Genomic DNA, 25004 nt, shown 5'->3' with positions numbered 1-25004 from the left:
CCAGCACCATTCAGATGGGGAACAGCGCCCAGCACCATTCAGATGGGGAACAGCGCCCAGCCTTGCGTGGACCTGGGAGGGCATAGGCCCACCCACTTGGGAGCCAGGTCCAGCCAATCGGTATGAATCTTTACCCACAAAATGGCTTTATTACAAACAGAAATACTTTACCAGCACCCCCCCGCCCCCTGCTTGTCACCTGCGGTTATGAGGCCGGTTGGAGTTGGAAGCGGCTTATGGTAGAGAAATTAACATTCACATCTCTACCAGCAGCTCTGGTGGATATTCCTGCGTTCAGCATGCCAATTGCACGCCCCCGTCAACCTCTGACATCTGTGACATTGTGTTGTGCGACAAAACTGCACGTTTTTGTGGCCTTTTATTGTACCCCAGCACAAGGTGCACCTGTGTAATGATCATGCTGTTTAATCGTCTTCTTGATGTGCCGCACCTGTCAGGTGGATGGATTATCTTGACAGGTTTAAAATACTCACTAACAGGGATGGACACAATTTGAGAGATGTTTTTTTACGTGAGACGTGGGACCAACACGTTACATGTTGTGTTTTTAATGTTCTTGTTCAGTGTAGTTGAAGTCTACATTAAACTATACTACGTACAAACACGTGTCTGTGGACATCTCATTACCATAACACTTCAAGTTCCTGTAAAAACTCCCATCAGTTTTTAAATAAACACTTTTATTACCCATGATGCATCATCTAGAGGAGTAGTAGATGTAACTGTTTAGTTTTTTTTTAACCTTAATTTAACGAGCAAAGTCAGTTAAGTTAAATGAAGAACACATTCTAATTTACAATGAAGGTTTTCTGGGGAACAGATGAGTTCTCAGACTGGGCTTCTTGTTTTCCAACACCCCCCTTTACCCCCGCTGGGCTTTCTCTGTACCCCCGCTGGGCTTTCTCTGTACCCCCGCTGGGCTTTCTCTGTACCCCCGCTGGGCTTTCTCTGTACCCCCGCTGGGCTTTCTCTGTACCCCCGCTGGGCTTTCTCTGTACCCCCGCTGGGCTTTCTCTGTACCCCCGCTTGGCTTTCTCTGTACCCCCGCTTGGCTTTCTCTGTACCCCCGCTTGGCTTTCTCTGTACCCCCGCTTGGCTTTCTCTGTACCCCCGCTTTGCCCCGCTTGGCTTTCTCTGTACCCCCGCTTGGCTTTCTCTGTACCCCCGCTTGGCTTTCTCTGTACCCCCGCTTGGCTTTCTCTGTACCCCCGCTTGGCTTTCTCTGTACCCCCGCTTGGCTTTCTCTGTACCCCCGCTTGGCTTTCTCTGTACCCCCGCTTTGCCCCGCTGGGCTTTCTCTGTATCCTGTTGTCTCAGACCTTTTCATAAGGAGCCATGTTTAAAAAAAAAAAAATGGAAACATTGATTTGTTTGTTAATTTTTGGACTGTAACAGCAATGAGAATTTAGTAAAACATTGTGGTAAAATGCAAATCTGATAAAAAATAAAAAAATAAAACAAACATAATTATGCACTAGGTAAGTATAGATCATAATCTGTGATCCAAGAGGACTTTTAGTTTTTAAAAAAATGACACTTGCATGTTTGCTTGTTAGTTTATCTAAGATGGTGTTGTGTTTCCTCTTCCTGTATATAGGAAGTGACAAATAAATCATTTGGAAGCAACAACTTCCGCTCTGCTCTGGAGAATGGAGTCCTGCTCTGCCAGTGAGTATTATGGGAACTGTAGTGTATATATCTGGAGAATGGAGTCCTGCTCTGCCAGTGAGTATTATGGGAACTGTAGTGTATATATCTGGAGAATGGAGTCCTGCTCTGCCAGGGTGTATTATGGGAACTGTAGTGTATATATCTGGAGAATGGAGTCCTGCTCTGCCAGTGAGTATTATGGGAACTGTAGTGTATATATCTGGAGAATGGAGTCCTGCTCTGCCAGTGAGTATTATGGGAACTGTAGTGTATATATCTGGAGAATGGAGTCCTGCTCTGCCAGGGTGTATTATGGGAACTGTAGTGTATATATCTGGAGAATGGAGTCCTGCTCTGCCAGTGAGTATTATGGGAACTGTAGTGTATATATCTGGAGAATGGAGTCCTGCTCTGCCAGGGTGTATTATGGGAACTGTAGTGTATATATCTGGAGAATGGAGTCCTGCTCTGCCAGGGTGTATTGTGGGAACTGTAGTGTATATAGCTGGATAATGGAGTCCTGCTCTGCCAGTAGTGATGAATGAATCCCATAGGCTGTGGTTCTATAAACACCTTAGTGGTTTAAGTACCAGGTCCTGGTGTGGTCGATGGTCACGCTGTCTAACTCGTCTGTTCTTCCCTCTGTCTCTCCCTTTCTCAGTCTAATCAACCAGTTGAAACCAGGCCTTATTAAGAGAATGAACACGCTGTCTACTCCAATGGCTGGACTGGTGAGTTCACTGCGTGTAGCCGTTCTACATTTCATATGAGAAGGCAGAGGGATCTCTTGTCTGCCAGGGTGACAGTAGTTTGACGACCTGGGTCTTTCAGGAAGTCGTCCTCTGTGGTTTCCTGCTTGTCGCTCGGCGGTTCCTGCTTAGTGTGAAAGATCTGAAACTGTCTAAGGATCTAGTGATGTGATGAACATGACAAACCTGAGTGGGGCAGTCGGGCTGAGTGGGGCAGTCGGGCTGAGTGGGGCAGTCGGGCTGAGTGGGGCAGTCGGGCTGGGTGGGGCAGTCGGGCTGGGTGGGGCAGTCGGGCTGGGTGGGGCAGTCGGGCTGGGTGGGGCAGTCGGGCTGGGTGGGGCAGTCGGGCTGGGTGGGGCAGTCGGGCTGGGTGGTGAGTGGGGCAGCTCAACACATTTGGTTCAGAGGCTGGTCAAACTGTCAAGGTTCCACTTGTTTGGAAAGGATCCTGGAAAGCTATTAAGAGACTCCTCCCACCAGTCACATGATCATCCTTAGGCCAAGCCTTCTGATTGTTCTGTATGGTAACTCCCAGTACTGCTCCTCCCCTCTCTGCTCCTCCCCTCTCTGCCCCTGCCCCTCTCTGCCCCTGCCCCTCTCTGCCCCTGCCCCTCTCTGCCCCTGCCCCTCTCTGCCTCTGCCACTCCCCTCCTCCCTCTCTACCTTCCCCTCTCTGCCCCTCCCCTCTCTGCCCCTCCCCTCTCTGCCCCTCTACCTACTCTCTCCTCCAGGACAATGTGAATGTGTTTCTGAGAGCGTGTGGTACACTCGGTCTACACGAGGCTCAGCTGTTTCATCCTGGAGACCTGCAAGACCTGTCCACACGCGCTACACTCAGGTAAAACTCCTTTTATTTGGTCAATATATATATTTTATTATTTGTAGAACAAATCAAATGGAAGTGAAGGATTAATATGGTTTTCATCCCCAGCTGCTGGACTTATAGTGATGTTAGAAGGTGCCTGTTGGAGGGGCTGTTCATTAGATGGTGCCTGTTTTGCTGGAGGGGCTGTTCATTAGATGGTGTCTGTTTAGTTAGACGGTGCCTGTTTAGTTAGACGGTGCCTGTTGGAGGGGCTGTTTAGTTAGATGGTGCCTGTTTAGTTAGACGGTGCCTGTTTAGTTAGACGGTGCCTGTTTAGTTAGACGGTGCCTGTTTAGTTAGACGGTGCCTGTTTAGTTAGACGGTGCCTGTTTAGTTAGACGGTGCCTGTTTAGGTAGACTGTGTTTAATGTATTTCTTGGCCAGCGTCTCACTAGTTGGAACGTTAGTGTACGCGGACTGGACTCACTAATGACGTACACTGGCCTGTGGTTGTGTATATCGGGTTATACAGCCAGTTCTGTGTTATCACTGATTGCATGGTGTTGATAGTGGGTTGTCTGGTTTGACTTGGCAGCTAAATCACGTGGCTAGATGAGTAGTCCACAGTATGGTGTTTCACATGAGTCCTATCAGAGTGACTATTTAAACAGAATAATATTTTATAGACTGTCCATAATAGATCACCTTTTGTTAGAGAGAAGCCGTGGGTAAAGGTTAGCCGTGGGTAAAGGTTAGCCGTGGGTAAAGGTTAGCCGTGGGTAAAGGTTAGCCGTGGGTAAAGGTTAGCCGTGGGTAAAGGTTAGCCGTGGGTAAAGGTTAGCCGTGGGTAAAGGTTAGCCGTGGGTAAAGGTTAGCCGTGGGTAAAGGTTAGCCATGGGTAAACGTTAGTCAGTGTGTGTCGTCTTTGCTCGGACTAAGATCTAATTTTCTTCTCAGGTGTGCAGAGAGCAAAAGGAGGCTGAAAAACGTAAGTGGATATGTACTTGAATTGTTTGTGTGAAAGGTGTTGAGCTTTAACTTGGAATTGTCATAATTCCCATCGAAGAATCTCTTACTGTGTAACAGCCCTGCTACGACTGGCCTCTAGTCCGTCGTGACAGGGAGCAGCCTGGCCTCTAGTCTACGTTGTGACGGGGAGCGGCCCTGCTACGACTGTTCTCTAGTCCGTCGTGACGGGGAGCAGCCTGGCCTCTAGTCTACGTTGTGACGGGGAGCGGCCTGTTCTCTAGTCTAAGTCGTGACGGGGAGCGGCCCTGCTGCGACTGTTCTATAGTCTACGTCGTGATGGGGAGCGGCCCTGCTACGACTGGCCTGTAGTCTGTCGTGACAGGGAGCAGCCTGTCCTCTACATAATGAAAGATAAAGTTCCCGTCCAAAGCAGTGATCTCTCCTCCAGGTTCTAATCACCATCTACTGGCTGGGTCGGAAGGCCCAGGCGGATCCCTTCTACTCTGGCCCTCAGCTCAACCTCAAAGCGTTCGAGGGACTACTGGGCATCGCTCTGTCCAAGGTAACACGCTCCCTCACCTTAAGCCTCAGCTCAACCTCAAGGTCTTCTAGGGACCACTAAGCTTAGCTCTATGGTGTGGTACTGCTCCTCTGTCTGTACCCCACACCTGGGGCTAATACATGTACTTTGCCCTGTACAACTGAACCAATGGATATTTCTAAACGTGCGAACTCAAAGCTAAATAAAAATGTGTGTCCCCCTGTGTGTCCCCCTGTGTGTCCCCCTGTGTGTCCCCCTGTGTGTCCCCCTGTGTGTCCCCCTGTGTGTCCCCCTGTGTGTCCCCCTGTGTGTCCCCCTGTGTGTCCCAGGCTCTAGAAGAAACCCCCAGAGGCAGTGTAACAGACAGGGACTACAGTGATGTGATCTACCCAGAGAGGGATGATGAGCTGCTGCCTCTAACCCGGTCCCAGACACCCGGCTACAGCAGAGAGGACTCCGTAGAGAGCTTCAACTCGGCCCTGAGCTTTGACTCGGCGGAGTCACGTACCCTCAGCTGTATCTCTGACTCCATCCTGAGGGCCGGCAGCGAGGGTAACGACTGGAAAATGTTATAGTCAACAGCGTTGGCTGGTTTTTAGTCAGAATACGGTCAGCGCAGGATGTGGGGAGTTCCCGGTCGATACGAAAATACGCTACCAACAGAATCCAAAGTTAATGGTCACCGTATTAGTAGTCACTATCAGGAATGTCGCTCTTCCCAGAGAAGGACGTGCTTACGGCCACGGCCTTTCCCTGCCCCCCGTCCTGCCAGCTCTCTCCTCTCAGTGAGACATTCCATCTGGTTCCACACGGGTCTGATAATGGACATGTCTCATGCCTGGAGCGGGCCAGAGGCACCCTATTCCCTACGGAGTGCACTACTATAGACTAGAGCCCTATTCCCTACGGAGTGCACTACTATAGACTAGAGCCCTATTCCCTACAGAGTGCACTACTATAGACTAGAGCCCTATTCCCTACGGAGTGCACTGCTATAGACTAGAGCCCTATTCCCTACAGAGTGCACTACTATAGACTAGAGCCCTATTCCCTACGGAGTGCACTACTATAGACTAGAGCCCTATTCCCTACGGAGTGCACTACTATAGACTAGAGCCCTATTCCCTACGGAGTGCACTGCTATAGACTAGAGCCCTATTCCCTACGGAGTGCACTACTATAGACTAGAGCCCTATTCCCTACGGAGTGCACTACTATAGACTAGAGCCCTATTCCCTACGGAGTGCACTACTATAGACTAGAGCCCTATTCCCTACGTAGTGCACTACTATAGACTAGAGCCCTATTCCCTACGGAGTGCACTACTATAGACTAGGGCACTGTAAAACCCTATTCCCTACGTAGTGCACTACTATAGACTAGAGCCCTATTCCCTACGGAGTGCACTACTATAGACTAGGGCACTGTAAAACCCTATTCCCTACGTAGTGCACTACTATAGACTAGAGCCCTATTCCTTACGCAGTGCACTACTATAAACCAGAGCCCTATTAGTAGTGCACTACGTAGGGAATAGGGCTCCATTTGGGACTCTGTTAGGGATGCTCCCTAATGCCGCTCCACCGGCGGCTGTCTAGGTTCGTTACCTTCTCTCTGGCGGCTGTCTAGGTTCGTTACCTTCTCTCTGGCGGCTGTCTAGGTTCGTTACCTTCTCTCTGGCGGCTGTCTAGGTTCGTTACCTTCTCTCTGGCGGCTGTCTAGGTTCGTTACCTTCTCTCTGGCGGCTGTCTAGGTTCGTTACCTTCTCTCTGGCGGCTGTCTAGGTTCGTTACCTTCTCTCTGGCGGCTGTCTAGGTTCGTTGCCTTCTCTCTGGCGGCTGTCTAGGTTCGTTACCTTCTCTCTGGCTGTCTAGGTTCGTTACCTTCTCTCTGGCTGTCTAGGTTCGTTGCCTTCTCTCTGGCGGCTGTCTAGGTTCGTTGCCTTCTCTCTGGCGGCTGTCTAGGTTCGTTACCTTCTCTCTGGCGGCTGTCTAGGTTGGTTGCCTTCTCTCTGGCGGCTGTCTAGGTTCGTTGCCTTCTCTCTGGCGGCTGTCTAGGTTCGTTGCCTTCTCTCTGGCGGCTGTCTAGGTTCGTTGCCTTCTCTCTGGCGGCTGTCTAGGTTCGTTGCCTTCTCTCTGGCGGCTGTCTAGGTTCGTTGCCTTCTCTCTGGCGGCTGTCTAGGTTCGTTACCTTCTCTCTGGCGGCTGTCTAGGTTCGTTACCTTCTCTCTGGCTGTCTAGGTTCGTTGCCTTCTCTCTGGCTGTCTAGGTTGATTACCTTCTCTCTGGCGGCTGTCTAGGTTCGTTGCCTTCTCTCTGGCGGCTGTCTAGGTTCGTTGCCTTCTCTCTGGCGGCTGTCTAGGATCGTTGCCTTCTCTCTCTGACGGCTGTCTAGGTTCGTTACCTTCTCTCTGTTGGCTGTCTAGGTTCGTTGCCTTCTCTCTGGCGGCTGTCTAGGTTCGTTACCTTCTCTCTGGCTGTCTAGGTTCGTTGCCTTCTCTCTGGCGGCTGTCTAGGTTCGTTGCCTTCTCTCTGGCGGCTGTCTAGGTTCGTTACCTTCTCTCTGGCGGCTGTCTAGGTTCGTTGCCTTCTCTCTGGCGGCTGTCTAGGTTCGTTGCCTTCTCTCTGGCGGCTGTCTAGGTTCGTTGCCTTCTCTCTGGCGGCTGTCTAGGTTCGTTGCCTTCTCTCTGGCGGCTGTCTAGGTTCGTTGCCTTCTCTCTGGCGGCTGTCTAGGTTCGTTGCCTTCTCTCTGGCGGCTCTCTAGGTTCGTTGCCTTCTCTCTGGCGGCTGTCTAGGTTCGTTGCCTTCTCTCTGGCGGCTGTCTAGGTTCGTTGCCTTCTCTCTGGCGGCTGTCTAGGTTGGTTGCCTTCTCTCTGGCGGCTGTCTAGGTTCGTTGCCTTCTCTCTGGCGGCTGTCTAGGTTCGTTGCCTTCTCTCTGGCGGCTGTCTAGGTTCGTTGCCTTCTCTCTGTTGGACTCCTACTGGTCTGTGAGCTGCTCTCCCTCCCCTCTCCCCCCTCTCCTCCCCCCTCTCCTCTCTCCAGACTCCAGCAGTGACGTGGAGGCAGAGAACTCTTTTAGGATGAAGGCGGCGGAGGGCAGAGAATCGGGACTGAGGAACTGGGGCAACGTACCTGCACCCTTCCAGAGGAAGAAACGTGAGGAAAACCGAATTAAGGGCTGCCTCCCGAGCCCCCTCACCAGGTACTGTGATGTCATACCTACCGAATGACTGTTTTAAACAATAATTGTTAATCTTCGTTTAGTTAGTTGCTTTACCTGAGTACCACGTTTAGTTTTCTGCTAGTTGAATTTGCATGGTGTGGAGGTTTCTATTCAGTTCCGTTGTGTAGGTGTCAACGTGCGCTGATGTAATACACATCGTTGTGTAGGTGCTGATGTAATACACATCGTTGTGTAGGTGCTGATGTAATACACGTCGTTGTGTTGATGTAATACACGTCGTTGTGTAGGTGCTGATGTAAAACACATCGTTGTGTAGGTGCTGATGTAATACACATCGTTGTGTTGATGTAATACACGTCGTTGTGTTGATGTAATACACGTCGTTGTGTAGGTGCTGATGTAATACACGTCGTTGTGTAGGTGCTGATGTAATACACATCGTTGTGTTGATGTAATACACGTCGTTGTGTAGGTGCTGATGTAATACACATCGTTGTGTTGATGTAATACACATCGTTGTGTTGATGTAATACACGTCGTTGTGTAGGTGCTGATGTAATACACGTCGTTGTGTAGGTGCTGATGTAATACACGTCGTTGTGTAGGTGCTGATGTAATACACGTCGTTGTGTTGATGTAATACACGTCGTTGTGTAGGTGCTGATGTAATACACGTCGTTGTGTAGGTGCTGATGTAATACACATCGTTGTGTTGATGTAATACACGTCGTTGTGTAGGTGCTGATGTAATACACATCGTTGTGTTGATGTAATACACATCGTTGTGCTGATGTAATACACGTCGTTGTGTAGGTGCTGATGTAATACACATCGTTGTGTAGGTGCTGATGTAATACACGTCGTTGTGTAGGTGCTGATGTAATACACGTCGTTGTGTAGGTGCTGATGTAATACACGTCGTTGTGTAGGTGCTGATGTAATACACGTCGTTGTGTAGGTGCTGATGTAATACACGTCGTTGTGTAGGTGCTGATGTAATACACGTCGTTGTGTAGGTGCTGATGTAATACACGTCGTTGTGTATTCTACATTCCAGGAAGTTGGAATCAACTGTTTAAAAAAAATAAAAAGAGAACCTTGTCACATTACGAACCGAACCTCATGTTGTTGACCTAACTCTGATTGCTGATTTGCTTACCATAGCGACAGCGACTCGGACGCCGACCGGCCCCAGCCTGACGTCGTCGCGGACGACCTGGCCAGTCGACGGTTCCGCTCCCCTTCACCATCCACGCCCACAAATTTTGCGGTACCCATGAGCCCGCAGGGCACGTTGAGGCTGTGGACAGGAAGCCCTCGCCTGTTTAGGATTGACTCCCCTCCCAGACACACCGCAGTGTTCTCTCCCAGGTCAGACGGAGAGAGAGGCGTTCGTGTTTAATGGCTTTATACCAGGGTTGTGATTGTCATCACGCTAACAGCTACTGAAACAACTAGCATGAGGCTGGTCCTGTCATCAAGCTAACAGCTACTGAAACAACTAGCATGAGGCTGGTCCTGTCATCAAGCTAACAGCTACTGAAACAACTAGCATGAGGCCGGTCCTGTCATCAAGCTAACAGCTACTGAAACAACTAGCATGAGGCCGGTCCTGTCATCAAGCTAACAGCTACTGAAACAACTAGCGTGAGGCCGGTCCTGTCATCAAGCTAACAGCTACTGAAACAACTAGCATGTGGCTCAACATGGGTATGTAGTGTTGAGCTGTGAAAGGTGTGGCTGCTCCTGTCATCAAGCTAACGGCTACTGAAACAACTAGCGTGTGGCTCAACATGGGTATGTAGTGTTGAGCTGTGAAAGGTGTGGATGCTCCTAACTCTACCCGAAGCCCCGGGTGCTTGTGACGGTGTTTAGTTGGCGTATTGTCCACCTCAGAGTGTTGACGACTACTATAAAACAGACTGCTCTGGTTAGCAGCAGTTCCACAGCGTTGTGTGACCAGTGCTCCTAACTCTACCCGACGCCTCGCTGTAAGGGACTCGCTGTGTTTTTGTATTGGGAATGTCCACTGTTAACACGGACGGCTGTCCCGGTCTGTCCTCCGGTTCAACAGCAGCAGTACTGCAGCGTCTCCGTTCCCTCCCAACCCGTTCCACGACCCCCCGTCTTCCATCACCCCCAACCTCTTCTCCGAGGTGGAGCGCTCCGTCGACGAGGAACTCCTCCTGATGGAGCTGTGTGAGGAAGACTCTGAGGAGGGGCGAGAGGATCCTGACCCTGTCAAAGATGATCTGTACGCTCGGCGGTTGGAACTGGCCCTCCACCAGACGACCTCCAACCCTGGCTACAACCGCTTCCTGCCCCGCTATTGGACTCCCGAGGAGGAGGTGCACGTCAGGACCATCAGGCTGGGCTCTCAGAGGAGACCCTGGTACCACAAGATGTACAGATTCAGGTCTGGATCTGTCCCGTTACTGTGGGATGTGTAATAATAATTATAACACTACCCCTAACCCTGGTACAGGAACTGGGTTTGAATAATCCTAACTCTACCCCTAACCCTGGTACAGGGACTGGGTCATGACTGGGTTTGAATAATCCTAACTCTACCCCTAACCCTGGTACAGGGACTGGGTCATGACTGGGTTTGAATAATCCTGACTCTATCCCTAACCCTGGTACAGGGACTGGGTCATGACTGGGTTTGAATAATCCTGACTCTATCCCTAACCCTGGTACAGGAACTGGGTTTGAATAATCCTGACTCTATCCCTAACCCTGGTACAGGAACTGGGTTTGAATAATCCTGACTCTATCCCTAACCCTGGTACAGGAACTGGGTTTGAATAATCCTGACTCTATCCCTAACCCTGGTACAGGAACTGGGTTTGAATAATCCTGACTCTATCCCTAACCCTGGTACAGGAACTGGGTTTGAATAATCCTGACTCTATCCCTAACCCTGGTACAGGAACTGGGTTTGAATAATGCTGACTCTATCCCTAACCCTGGTACAGGAACTGGGTTTGAATAATCCTGACTCTATCCCTAACCCTGGTACAGGGACTGGGTTTGAATAATCCTGACTCTATCCCTAACCCTGGTACAGGGACTGGGTTTGAATAATCCTGACTCTATCCCTAACCCTGGTACAGGAACTGGGTTTGAATAATCCTGACTATCCCTAACCCTGGTACAGGTAGATGTGTGTTTTGTGCCATGGCTGGGTTCGATTTAAGGTGGGTTTGGATAATGCTTGACGTTGACGTTTGGTGTTCAACTCTTGTGTGAGAGAACCAGAATACCTCAATGCTAAACATTAAAAGCCTCGCCGTGTAATCCCAGAATACCTCAATGCTAATCATTAACAGCCTCGCCGTGTAATCCCAGAATACCTCAATGCTAAACATTAAAAGCCTCGCCGTGTAATCCCAGAATACCTCAATGCTAAACATTAAAAGCCTCGCCGTGTAATCCCAGAATACCTCAATGCTAAACATTACAAGCCTCGCCGTGTAATCCCAGAATACCTCAATGCTAAACATTACAAGCCTTGCTGTGTAATCCCAGAATACCTCAATGCTAAACATTAAAATCCCCAAACTTTTACCACAACGCTTTGCTCTGCTTTTCACCACGGCAGTTCATTCTCTCAACGTTTAGGAATTTCCATTTTTTTGTTTGGGGTGCAACTTCCTGTTTTCCTTTCTGTTGATCTTGCCCTGTTTAATCTCCTCTCTTCCTCAATTTCATTTTCATTTCATCCCTTTCCTTCTCTCTCCTTCCCCTCTTCTGTTTGTAGCCGAAAGACAACAGGTTCCTCAGGATGATTCAGGCTGTGACATCACTCCTTGGCTCATTGTTCCTGTCTTGTCTGCACCCCCTCCCTCCAGCCACCCCCATCCCGAATTTACCTTCACCCCTGTATCCCAGTTTGAGTGCTTTGTGCAACCGAAAATGAACTATTTCCGAAGGAGTAGATTTTAAACTAGGCTTGTGTGGTATCCAGATTGTCATGTCTTCATACCGACCTTGATCCATCCTGAGATATTCAGTAATACCGGCACTGAACACAAGGGCTGCCATTTTTAAACTCCACTGAGCCTCTGTAATCCGAAGGTTAGCAATGCTAACAACTACATGTAAAATCCCATAGAGAATGCTAACGGACGCATTGCAAAAATGTGTATTGTCTCAGACTTAATCGATTTGCTGGACAGACATCCCAACTATTGAAGTTCTACAAGTAATTTAAAAAAAATGCTTCTCACTTTGCTGCACGCACAAAGCAAATATTAGACTGCAAGGATCTTGATCCAGGAGGGGATTTTCTGTTATCACGCAAAGCTTGATTTTGGAAGAAGCTAACCACTTAGCTAGGTAGCTAACTAGCTACTAAATTAGCTAACCACTTAGCCAGGTAGCTAACTAGCTACTAAATTAGCTAACCACTTAGTTAGGCAGGTAGCTAACTAGCTATTAAATTAGCTAACCACTTAGCTAGGTAGGTAGCTAACTAGCTATTAAATTAGCTAACCACTTAGCTAGTTAGCTACCTACCTAGCTATTAAATTAGCTAACCACTTAGCTAGGCAGGTAGCTAACTACTAAATTTGCTAACCAGAGCATTTAATACATTTTAGACGTTTAACTTTCTCTTATTTTAATTTGTTTTATTTTTGACAGTTACACAGCAAGAATAAAGTAATTAGATATGTTGATATACAGTACCAGTCAAAAGTTTGGACACCTACTCATTCAAGGGTTTTTATTTTATTTCTACTATTTGTTATATTGTATAATAATAGTTAAGACAGACAATGAAATAACACATGGAATCATGTAGTAAGCAAAGTGTTAAACAAATTAAAATATATTTGTGATTCTTCAAAGTAGCCACCCTTTGCCTTGACAGCTTTACACTCTTGGCATTCTCTCAACCAGTTATGGGGTATTCACCTGGAATGCATTTCAATTAACAGCTGTGCCTTAAGTTAATTAGTGTAATTTCTTTCCTTAATACATTTGAGCCAATCAGTTGTGTTGTGACAAGGTTAGGGGTGGTATACAGAAGATGCCGAATAGGGATAAAAGACCAAGTCCATATTATGACGAACAGCTCAAATAAGCAAAGAGAAACAACAGTCCATTACTTTAAGATACGAAGGTCAGCCAATACGGAACATTTCAAGAACTTTGAACGTTTCTTTAAGTGCAGTTGCAAAAACCATCATGCTCTGTGATGAAACTGGCTCTCATGAGGTCCGCCACAGGAAAGGAAGTCCCAGAGCAACCTCTGCTGCAGAGGAGTTAACTACACCTCAGATTGCAGCTCAAATAAATGCTTCACAGAGTTCAAGTAACAGACACATCTCAACATCAACTGTTCAGAGGAGACTGTGTGAATCAGGCATTCATGGTTGAATTGCTGTAAAGAAACCTCAACTAAAGGAAACCAATAAGAAGAGACTTGCTTGGGGCCAAACCAATAAGAAGAGACTTGCTTGGGGCCAAACCAATAAGAAGAGACTTGCTTGGGGCCAAACCAATAAGAAGAGACTTGCTTGGGGCCAAACCAATAAGAAGAGACTTGCTTGGGGCCAAACCAATAAGAAGAGACTTGCTTGGGGCCAAAAGAACACGACCGGTGAAAATCTGTCCCTTGATCTGAGTCCAAATTTGATTGTTGTTCCAACCGCCATGTCTCTGAGACACAGAGCATTTGAACGGGTGATCTCCGCATGTGTGGTTCCCACCGTGAAGCATGGAGGTGGTGTGATGGTGTGTGGTTCCCACCGTGAAGCATGGAGGAGGAGGCGTGATGGTGACAGTCCGTGATTTATTTAGAATTCAAGGCACACGTAAGCAGCATGGCTACCACAGCGAAACTCCATCCCGTCTGGTTTGGGCTTAGTCCCACTATCATTTGTTTATCAACAGGACAATGACCCAACACACCTCCAGGCTGTGTAAGGACTATTTGACCAAGAAGGAGAGTGATGGAGTGCTGCATCAGATGACTTGGCCTCCACAATCCCCTGACCTCAACCCAATTGAGATGGTTTGGGATGAGTTGGACAGCAGAGTGAAGGAAAAGCAGCCAACAACTGCTCAGCATATGTGGGAACTCCTTCAAGACTGTTGGAAAAGCATTCCTCATGAATCTGGTTGAGAGAATGCCAGGAGCGTGCAAAGCTGTCATCAAGTCAAAGGGTGGCTACTTTGAAGAATCTAAATATAAAATTGATTTGTTTAAAATTAACACTTTTTTTTGGACACTATGATTCCATGTTATTTAATAGTTTTGTTGTCTTCACTATATTATTCTTAATGTAGAAAATAGTAAAAATAAAGAAAAACCCTTGAATGAGTAGGTCAGTCCTTTGCCTAGTGGTTAGAGCGTTGGACTTGTAACCGAAATGTTGCAAGATCGAATCCCTGAGCAATGTTTAAGTACTATCATAGAACGTGGGCTTTTAGACCCACACCTCGTATAACTAATAGTTAGTTAGTTATAAGTTACATCTCTGGCTAAGATTTAGTTGTGAATTCCATCCTGTAATTAGATCACGTGGCGCGTTCTGCACAACAGTGAGACTCAACGCTCCCGCCTCAACATCACATGACCTGGGGACTATCGGTAAGCTTCATAATGGAACAATTGTGACCGGTAAAACGAACGCCATCTTTATCTCCTAACATATTGTACAAGTTGACTGCAGGTATTTACTTAAAGTAATATTATACTAATTATTATACTATCTAATATTCAAATGTATTAATTTCAAGTAGTTTTAACGGTATTTGAGAAATAATTCCCGTGGCTATATCCAAAAACCCCAGTATACCACCCAAGCCTACTTTTAAACCACGTCATTGTGACAGTTATAGCTTTTTAAACAACCTGCGACAAGCTTATCACCTTTGTCATATAGGCAGGGACCGAGCCTTCCGTTAAAATCTACTGCGAAGGGCAGGACTGGAGTCATTTGTTTAAAAAAATGTAAGCTATGTGCTTGTCCATAATCATCATGCAAATAATATTGCCCTGTAGATGTGCTACCAAAGTGATGAGGCTGTAAACATTTTATATGAAGCCTTTATTGGGAAGTGTTTTTAATGCTAAAGGTGTATTGTTGACATTGGAGTTATGACGATCTCTCTGTCTCACACACACACACACACACACACACACACACACACACACACACACACACACACACACACACACACACACACACGGCATCGGGTCGGCAGGGTAGCCTAGTGGTTAGAGCGTTGGACTTGCAACCTATTCATAATGGCTTCTGGTCAAAAGAAGTGTCCAAGAAAATCAAATGGGGTTTTAGATTTGAACTGTGATGTACCAAACTAACAATGTAACAGTGGGTCAATAAACAACATGGTCTTTTTTTTAAAAGTATTTGGCGTTAGTGTGGTGAATGTTCAGCGTCGGTCACGGCCGCGTGTAATATGAATGGTTTGGACGTTGTCCTTGCTGATCTACGTCGGTCGCGGCCCGGTGTGAATTGGGATAGTTAGGATTCCGTCCTTGTTGTTAGGACGTTCACTAGTGTTGCACGGTATATTGAAACTATGGTGTGTTTTAAAAAAATAAATTCTAGAAAATGAAAAACGGGTTCTGTACTAGAATTTGTTACTTTCGGAATCAAATGTGTCTGACTTCTAATGATTGAGAGGATCTGTCTATCAGTGCAGCCGATGTCCCCTTATAGCGAGAGTCCCTTCACTGTTCCACTTCCTCATTTTTAGCTCTAGTCTGTCCTGAGGAACCACTGGGAGCCTGGGCTGCTTCATGTTATCTCCTCTCTCATACTGACCCTAGTCTGTCCTGAGGAACCACTGGGAGTCTGGGCTGAGGAACCACTGAACTCACTGGGAGTCTGTCCTGAGGAACCTCTGGGAGTCTGTCCTGAGGAACCTCTGGGAGTCTGTCCTGAGGAACCTCTGGGAGTCTGTCCTGAGGAACCTCTGGGAGTCTGTCCTGAGGAACCTCTGGGAGTCTGGACTGTATCATGTTAGCTCCTCTCTCATACTGACTAGTCTGTCCTGAGGAACCTCTGGGAGTCTGTCCTGAGGAACCTCTGGGAGTCTGTCCTGAGGAACCTCTGGGAGTCTGTCCTGAGGAACCTCTGGGAGTCTGTCCTGAGGAACCTCTGGGAGTCTGGACTGTATCATGTTAGCTCCTCTCATACTGACCCCAGTCTGTCCTGAGGAACCTCTGGGAGTCTGTCCTGAGGAACCTCTGGGAGTCTGGACTGTATCATGTTAGCTCCTCTCTCATACTGACTAGTCTGTCCTGAGGAACCTCTGGGAGTCTGTCCTGAGGAACCTCTGGGAGTCTGTCCTGAGGAACCTCTGGGAGTCTGGACTGTATCATGTTAGCTCCTCTCATACTGACCCCAGTCTGTCCTGAGGAACCTCTGGGAGTCTGGACTGTATCATGTTAGCTCCTCTCTCATACTGACTAGTCTGTCCTGAGGAACCTCTGGGAGTCTGGACTGTATCATGTTAGCTCCTCTCATACTGACTAGTCTGTCCTGAGGAACCTCTGGGAGTCTGGACTGTATCATGTTAGCTCCTCTCTCATACTGACTAGTCTGTCCTGAGGAACCTCTGAGTCTGGGCTGCACCACTTGTCCTGCACAGAAGTTAACACACTTGAATAATTCAACACGGCCGTGTAGAGATGTTGAAATGTTGGTTTCATGTTCGCAAAACAATGTCTAGAACACTTTCCAATGCAGTAAGGTTTCCTTGCTAGCTTACAGCTGAAACCAACATCAATTCACTACCGTACCTTGTCTGTTATAATATGCAAACCATAATTCAAAATATTGCTGATTTTACAAAGCTGATAGTCACAATGTCTCTCAGTCAAGATCATCATTACTGAAGGCTGTGACTCTGTGTGAATGAGGTCATAGGTCTCACTTTCATTAAAATATATATTGCTTCTTAAATGCAAATGTTGATCAGTACAATAAAATAAGTCCTAAATGGAAACAGGATGTTTTTCCACCTGTAGTCTCAAGAAATCAGCCAAAACAAGCTCAATAACTCAATGCATGCACACACTCCTGTTGAATATCTATTCCCCTGTATTGTGACTAGACCTGGGTGAAACTGGGTAAATCAAGATGTTTCCATGGAGATTTACTTAAAAAATAAATGCCTTCATGCATTTTATTTAGTTACTATAGTCAAATTGCTTGATGTAATGCATACATTACATTTTAATTTGAATGATATTGAACTCAACTCTGGATCGAGTGACTTTCTGTGACTTTGGCAGATGTTGTCATGGTATCTGCTATCGGGATACTGAACCTGGGATCGTGGTGACACTAGTGTTCACTGCTATCGGGATACTGAACCTGGGATCGTGGTGACACCGGTGTTCACTGCTATCGGGATACTGAACCTGGGATCGTGGTGACACTAGTGTTCACTGCTGTCGGGATACTGAACCTGGGATCGTGGTGACACTAGTGTTCACTGCTGTCGGGATACTGAACCTGGGATCGTGGTGACACTAGTGTTCACTGCTACGGTCTTCTGCAGTGGGGTTCTAGAGAGCGGGTATATCATGTGGTTGTGTGTGGCTCAGTTGGTAGACCATGGCACTTGGCAATACCAGGGCTGTGGGTTCAGTACTGCAATACCAGGGCTGTGGGTTCAGTTACTGCAATACCAGGGCTGTGGGTTCAGTTACAGCTGGTATCATCAGTACTGCAATACCAGGGCTGTGGGTTCAGTACGGCAATACCAGGGCTGTGGGTTCAGTACGGCAATACCAGGGCTGTGGGTTCAGTTACTGCAATACCAGGGCTGTGGGTTCAGTTACGGCAATACCAGGGCTGTGGGTTCAGTACTGCAATACCAGGGCTGTGGGTTCAGTACTGCAATACCAGGGCTGTGGGTTCAGTACTGCAATACCAGGGCTGTGGGTTCAGTACTGCAATACCAGGGCTGTGGGTTCAGTTACTGCAATACCAGGGCTGTGGGTTCAGTTACTGCAATACCAGGGCTGTGGGTTCAGTTACTGCAATACCAGGGCTGTGGGTTCAGTTACTGCAATACCAGGGCTGTGGGTTCAGTACTGCAATACCAGGGCTGTGGGTTCAGTACTGCAATACCAGGGCTGTGGGTTCAGTACTGCAATACCAGGGCTGTGGGTTCAGTACTGCAATACCAGGGCTGTGGGTTCAGTACTGCAATACCAGGGCTGTGGGTTCAGTACTGCAATACCAGGGCTGTGGGTTCAGTACTGCAATACCAGGGCTGTGGGTTCAGTACTGCAATACCAGGGCTGTGGGTTCAGTACTGCAATACCAGGGCTGTGGGTTCAGTTACTGCAATACCAGGGCTGTGGGTTCAGTTACTGCAATACCAGGGCTGTGGGTTCAGTTACTGCAATACCAGGGCTGTGGGTTCAGTTACTGCAATACCAGGGCTGTGGGTTCAGTACGGCAATACCAGGGCTGTGGGTTCAGTACTGCAATACCAGGGCTGTGGGTTCAGTACTGCAATACCAGGGCTGTGGGTTCAGTTACCGTTGGTATCACCAGTACTGGAGATGAAGAAAAAATAATGTAAGCATCAATTATTTATTTTTCTATTGTATGTTTTCTCCGTGTAACTCTGTATATGTTGAACTGCTTTGCTTTATCTTGACGCAGTTGCAAATGAGAACTTGTTCTCAACTAGCCTACCTGGTTAAATAAAAATAGTGAGGTGATTTGAATAAATGGATCTGCTAAATGGCATGTATCTGAGTGTCCAGTGGTCTGGTCTTTCTCTGGTTCCTGTAGAAACTTGGAGGTAAACCCAGGATGGATATGGTGAGTTAACGGCGCTCGCTTGGCTCTATGGCGCCCCCCCCCCCCCACCCCGCTGGGCTTTAGTGCCCCCCCCCTCCCCAGCTGGGCTCGCTTGGCTTTAGCGCCCCCCCCTCCCCAGCTGGGCTCGCTTGGCTTTAGCGCCCCCCCCTCCCCTGCTGGACTCGCTTGGCTTTAGTGTCCCCCCCTCCCTTGCTGGGCTCGCTTGGCTATATGCCCCCCCACCCCGCTTGGCTTAGCGCCCCCTGCTGGATGAAGTACTTAATTTTCATACTTGAGTAAAACTGAAGATACCTTAATTGAAAATGACTCAAGTGAAAGTAATCCAGTAAGATACTACTTGAGTTGAAGTACAATGGTTTGGTTTGGCTCAGTCTGCTGGCTGGCTTGGTTTGGTTTGGCTCAGTCTGCTGGCTGGCTTGGTTTGGTTTGGCTCAGTCTGCTGGTTGGCTTGGCTTGGTTTGGCTCAGTCTGCTGGCTGGCTTGGCTTGGTTTGGCTCAGTCTGCTGGCTGGCTTGGCTTGGTTTGGCTCAGTCTGCTGGCTGGCTTGGCTTGGTTTGGCTCAGTCTGCTGGCTGGCTTGGCTTGGTTTGGCTCAGTCTGCTGGCTGGCTTGGCTTGGTTTGGCTCAGTCTGCTGGCTGGCTTGGCTTGGTTTGGCTCAGTCTGCTGGCTGGCTTGGCTTGGTTTGGCTCAGTCTGCTGGCTGGCTTGGCTTGGTTTGGCTCAGTCTGCTGGCTGGCTTGGCTTGGTTTGGCTCAGTCTGCTGGCTGGCTTGGCTTGGTTTGGCTCAGTCTGCTGGCTGGCTTGGCTTGGTTTGGCTCAGTCTGCTGGCTGGCTTGGCTTGGTTTGGCTCAGTCTGCTGGCTGGCTTGGCTTGGTTTGGCTCAGTCTGCTGGCTGGCTTGGCTTGGTTTGGCTCAGTCTGCTGGCTGGCTTGGCTTGGTTTGGCTCAGTCTGCTGGCTGGCTTGGCTTGGTTTGGCTCAGTCTGCTGGCTGGCTTGGCTTGGTTTGGCTCAGTCTGCTGGCTGGCTTGGCTTGGTTTGGCTCAGTCTGCTGGCTGGCTTGGCTTGGTTTGGCTCAGTCTGCTGGCTGGCTTGGCTTGGTTTGGCTCAGTCTGCTGGCTGGCTTGGCTTGGTGGGGCTCAGTCTGCTGGCTGGCTTGGCTTGGTGGAATGTTGGACAGTGATCAGGATTTCATTGTAATATACTATCTGCAGTGTTCTCTCTCGTTCGTCTTTCACTTCTCTCTCTCGTCTCTTTTGCTCTCTTCACGACAACAGGAGCAAATCGTTGAATGACATCAGGCGGTTCCCGTCGCCCACGCAAGTGGTGCGCCAGGTTTCTGAGGGTGGCATGGAGCTGAGCCCCAGCGCCGTGAGCCAAGACCAGCTGCAGATGGTCAGAGCCCGGGTCCACGAGAGTGAGGCCAAGTGGCACAATGTGAGTCCACACACACAGGCATCCATTACCTGTCCCATCCTGACCGTCTAACTACTCTCCTGACCCATTTCTCATCTGACTGAAATTCCACAATCAGTGATCTCTTTGTGCCCCAACCTATGACTCTGTCAAATCACCCTGACATCTTAAAAGTGTTGTTTAAAAACCACACTCCCCGGAGGTCTTCACTGGGTTAATTGTTGCCACTACAAATGAATTCAACAGCAGTTCTTGTGTCCGTCGTGATTCATCTTGTTTTAAGTGTTACCCCCACTACCTCCTGTCAGGACCTGACCAAGTGGAAGCTCCGGCGGCACAGGTCTAACTGTGACCTGCGGAGGAAGATGCAGGAGAGGGACAACATCGTCCTGATGGCCAACGCAGGGGTCGGTACAGTCGGGACATTCAATAGTCTGCAAGAGGACAGGTAAAGGGGACGGACATGGAAGACAGACTTAAATAAATAACTTTAGAGTAGTACCTGTGTGTGTCTGTGTGTGGATGCCTGCCTGCCCATTCTGCTGTGACATGAACATCACTATTCATATGTTTCCTCTCTTCATCTGGTATCACAGGGAAGAGGATGAGGAGTCCCTATGCAGCAATGGCCACAAGGTCTCTCCGTCCACCTCGTTCATGGAGGGGTCCCTGGTGCTCCGACCCCACACCAGAGCCCCCACCTCGGTAAGTGAGGGTTCCCTGGAGCTCCGACCCCACACCAGAGCTCCGCTGGCCCTCAGCTCCTCCGTGGAGTCACCCTACAGCCCCGGAGCGTCGGAACCCTTCACCGCCCCCAGCGTGACCCTCCAGGGACCCGGAGCCGTGCCCCAATCAGAGCCCCTCGTCCTAGAGGGGAGGCGTCACACACCGGTGGAGCCAGACGGAGCTGGAGGATTAGCCACTTTCCCCAACTCTGCCTCTCCCATCTCCTCCCAGACCCAGACCATCTCTAGCCCAGCTCTCTTCATCTCCACTGGACGAGACCACAACGTCTCCTTGCTCTCAAATGGGATCCCGACGTCCCTCCCTGGATCTAGCTCCGGTCTTACTACTGGTACCAGTTCTTCTCTAACTACCTCTAACCCGGTGAACGGTACCGGCTCTAACCTAACCAGCGGAACCGGCTCTAACCTAACCAGCGGAACCGGCTCCCACAGCCCCTCTGCCTCCATGGACATCCCAGACCAAGCCCTCCTCTCTACTGTAGAGTCCCTGACCTCGGTGGGAGCCCCGGGTCATGTCTCAGCTCCCCAGCAGCAGGAGCTTCCCCTCTACAGGTACAGTTCCAGGGCTCCGGGAGGAAGAGGAAGAGGATCTGCCTCTCTCCCCAGGGGATACCGCCGGTCTGAGGGCTCTTTGTCCTGCCTCTCTGCCGGCTTCACCCCCCGACCGTTTGGAGCCAAGTCCTCCAGAGTGTCCTCGCTACCCAGGCTCTACAATGTGAGGAATGCCTCCGTCTCTGTTCCTCCGTCTCTCTCTGTCCCCCCCCCCCGTGTCTCTCCCTCTGTTTCTCTCTGTGTGACTAATGCCCCCTTCATTTGTACAGTGTTTCAGTATTATTTCAACAGTTGTACACTACATCTCTTGTGATTGGATGCTCCCGTGTTCACTGTATCTAAATAAATGTGGGTGGGTGGTCTTGGTACTTGTAGTTCTCCTTGGTAGTATTTGGAGGGAGATGTCTGTGTGTGGGTGGTCTTGGTACTTGTAGTCCTCCTTGGTAGTATGTGGAGGGAGAGGTGTGTGTGGTCTTGTTACCGTGTGCTTCCTGATCCTCTTCCATCTCCTATGAATAATGCAGTACTATAACAGGAGACTGCTGGCTGACTCACTGCCCAGCCTGATGCCCAATGGCACCCTATTCCCTATATAGGGCGGCAGGTAGCCTAGTGGTTAGAGCGTTGGGCCAGCACCCTGTTCCCTATATAGGGCCGGCAGGTAGCCTAGTGGTTAGAGCGTTGGGCCAGCAACCTGTTCCCTATATAGGGCCGGCAGGTAGCCTAGTGGTTAGAGCGTTGGGCCAGCACCCTGTTCCCTATATAGGGCCGGCAGGTAGCCTAGTGGTTAGAGCTTTGGGCCAGCACCCTATTTCCCTATATAGGGCGGCAGGTAGCCTAGTGGTTAGAGCGTTGGGCCAGCAGCCTGTTCCCTATATAGGGCCGGCAGGTAGCCTAGTGGTTAGAGCGTTGGGCCAGGACCCTGTTCCCTATATAGGGCGGCAGGTAGCCTAGCGGTTAGAGCGTTGGGCCAGCACCCTGTTCCCTATATAGGGCCGCAGGTAGCCTAGCGGTTAGTGTTGGGCCGCTAACCTGAAAGGTCACTGGTTTCAATACCCGAGCAGACAAGGTGAAGAATGTGCCCTTGAGCAAAGCACTTCATCCTCATTTTCTCCAGGGAAACAACACATTACACTGCACCCATCATACTACTATGACTGACCCTGTAAAACAACACCTATCATACTACTATGACTGACCCTGTAAAACAACACCTATCATACTACTATGACTGACCCTGTAGAACTCTGCCCTGTCTTCTACCTACAGTTGGAGAACTCTCTGCTGAATGAAAATGGAAACGGTTCCCTGCTCCCCACCAAGACTGCTCCCACCCACCCCCAGAAAATGGTCACTATCTCGGAGGTCGCTGTCAGGGCTCAGCCCTGGGCCACAGCCAATCAGAGCAGTGTGAACCAGGAAGTAGAGGAGGGTGGGAGTCAGACCCAGCCCTCCATCCTGAAGACCAGAGGGGTTCCTGGACCTGCCACCCACCCCAAACCCTTACCCCCTTCTCTCCGGCCCAGCCTCCCTGTCGCAGTCAGACAGAATGGCTCTGCCCAGGTGAGCTCAACACCTTGTGAATCACATCATCTGTACCTGGACTGTCTTAATTAGGGACAGAGTTTCACCCAACTGTTTAATTCATCTTTATTTAACCCAGGTAGGCTAGTTGAGAACACCTTTATTTAACCCAGGTAGGCTAGTTGAGAACACCTTTATTTAACCAGGTAGGCTAGTTGAGAACACCTTTATTTAACCAGGTAGACTAGTTGAGAACACCTTTATTTAACCCAGGTAGGCTAGTTGAGAACACCTTTATTTAACCCAGGTAGGCTAGTTGAGAACACCTTTATTTAACCCAGGTAGGCTAGTTGAGAACACCTTTATTTAACCCAGGTAGGCTAGTTGAGAACACCTTTATTTAACCAGGTAGGCTAGTTGAGAACACCTTTATTTAACCCAGGTAGGCTAGTTGAGAACACCTTTATTTAACCAGGTAGGCTAGTTGAGAACATGTTCTCGTTTACAACTGCGACCTGGCCCAGATAAAGAAAAGCAGTGTGACACAACAGAGTTAAACATGGAGTAAACAAACAGTCAATAACAACAGAGTTACACATGGAGTAAACAAACAGTCAATAACACAATAGGAAAGTCAGTGTTTGCACATGAGGTAGGACAAGGGAGGGAAGGCAATGAGGAGGCCATTGTGGTAAAAAAATTACAATATAGCAATTACACTGGAGCGGTAGATGTTGCAGAAGATAAATGTGCAAGTAGAGATACTGGGGTGCAAAGGAGCATAATAACAATTTGGGGATGAGGTAGTTGGTTGGGCTATTTACAGATTGGCTGTGTAGAGGTGAGCTGCTCTGACAGCTGATGCTTAAAGTTAGTGAGGGAGATATGAGTCTCCAGCTTCAATGATTTTTGCAGTTCGTTCCAGTCATTGGCAGCAGAGAACTGGAAGGAAAGGCGGCCAAAGGAGGAATTGGCTTTGGGAATGACCAGTGAGATACACCTGCTGGAGTGCGTGCTATGGGTGGTTGCTGCTATGGTGACCAGTGAGCTGAGATAAGGCAGGGCTTTACCTAGCATAGACTTATAGATGACCTGGAGCAAGTGGGTTTGGTGACAAATATGTAGCGAGGGCCTGCCAACGAGAGCGTACAGGTCGCAGTGGTGTGTAGTACTGCGAGTGGTGCAGTGGTGTGTAGTACTATATGGGGCTTTGGTGACAAAACGGATGGCACTGTGAACGACTGCATCCAATCTGCTGACTAGAGTGTTGGAGACTTTTGTAAATGACATCAACGAAGTCAAGGATTGGTAGGATAGTCAGTTGTACGAGGGTATGTTTGGCAGCATGAGTGAAGGACGCTTTGTTGCGATATAGGAAGCCGGTTCTAGATTTAATTTTGGATTGGAGATGTTTAATGTGAATCTGGAAGGAGAGTTTAGTCTAACCAGACATCTAGGTATTTGTAGTTGGTATTTGGTAGACAAATATTTGTAGACATATTCTAAGTAAACCGTCCAGAGTAGTGATGCTAGACGGGCGGGCAGCGATCGGTTGAAGAGCATGCATTTAGTTTTACTTGCATTTAAGAGCAGTTGGAGGCCACGGAAGGAGAGTTGTATGGCATTGAAGCTCATCTGGAGGTTAGTTAACAGTGTCCAACGAAGGGCCAGAGGTATACAGAATGTTGTCGTCTGAGTCAAGGTGGATCAGAGAATAACCAGCAGCAAGAGTGACATCATTGATATATACAGAGAAGAAAGTCGGCCCGAGAATTGAACCCTGTGGCACCCCCATAGACTGCCAGAGGTCCGGACAACAGACCCTCCGATTTGACACACTGAACTCTATCAGAGAAGTAGTTGGTGAACCAGGCGAGGCAGTCATTTGAGAAACCAGGGCTGTTGAGTCTGCCAATAAGAATGTGGTGATTGACAGAGTCGAAAGCCTTGGCCAGGTCAATGAATACGGCTGCACAGTTCTCTTATCGATGGCGGTTATGATATCGAGGCTTGGGCTAGTTGCTGT

General features: G+C 48.8%; 1 protein-coding gene across 16 annotated transcripts in view; it reads left to right on the top strand.

The window, feature by feature from the left end:
* The window catches only part of LOC110517366 (LIM domain only protein 7), a 47606-nt gene that overhangs the window by 2254 nt on the left and 20348 nt on the right, over positions 1 to 25004 (top strand). For 15 of the 16 annotated variants that reach the window (XR_016488222.1, XM_090206909.1, XM_090206908.1 and 12 more), the window contains 12 exons: positions 1619 to 1689; positions 2333 to 2402; positions 3152 to 3258; positions 4183 to 4213; positions 4643 to 4756; positions 5065 to 5287; positions 7777 to 7936; positions 18715 to 18744; positions 20018 to 20177; positions 20465 to 20604; positions 20753 to 21617; positions 22724 to 23017. Coding sequence is in view for 15 of the 16 variants with exons in the window: in XM_090206909.1 (XP_090063035.1) it covers positions 1619 to 1689; positions 2333 to 2402; positions 3152 to 3258; positions 4183 to 4213; positions 4643 to 4756; positions 5065 to 5287; positions 7777 to 7936; positions 18715 to 18744; positions 20018 to 20177; positions 20465 to 20604; positions 20753 to 21617; positions 22724 to 23017 (2265 nt within the window). In the remaining variant the exon portion in view is untranslated. The remainder of the gene's footprint in view (positions 1 to 1618; positions 1690 to 2332; positions 2403 to 3151; positions 3259 to 4182; positions 4214 to 4642; positions 4757 to 5064; positions 5288 to 7776; positions 7937 to 18714; positions 18745 to 20017; positions 20178 to 20464; positions 20605 to 20752; positions 21618 to 22723; positions 23018 to 25004) is intronic. The other variant, XM_090206899.1, reaches the window with a different exon arrangement.

Source organism: Oncorhynchus mykiss, chromosome 18 (assembly GCF_057628025.1).
Source record: "Oncorhynchus mykiss isolate SJ-2025 chromosome 18, ASM5762802v1, whole genome shotgun sequence".
Classification (NCBI taxonomy): Eukaryota; Metazoa; Chordata; class Actinopteri; order Salmoniformes; family Salmonidae; genus Oncorhynchus; species Oncorhynchus mykiss.
The sequence above is the reverse complement of the archived record's forward strand: the minus strand, read 5'-3'. Positions and strand labels throughout refer to the sequence as shown.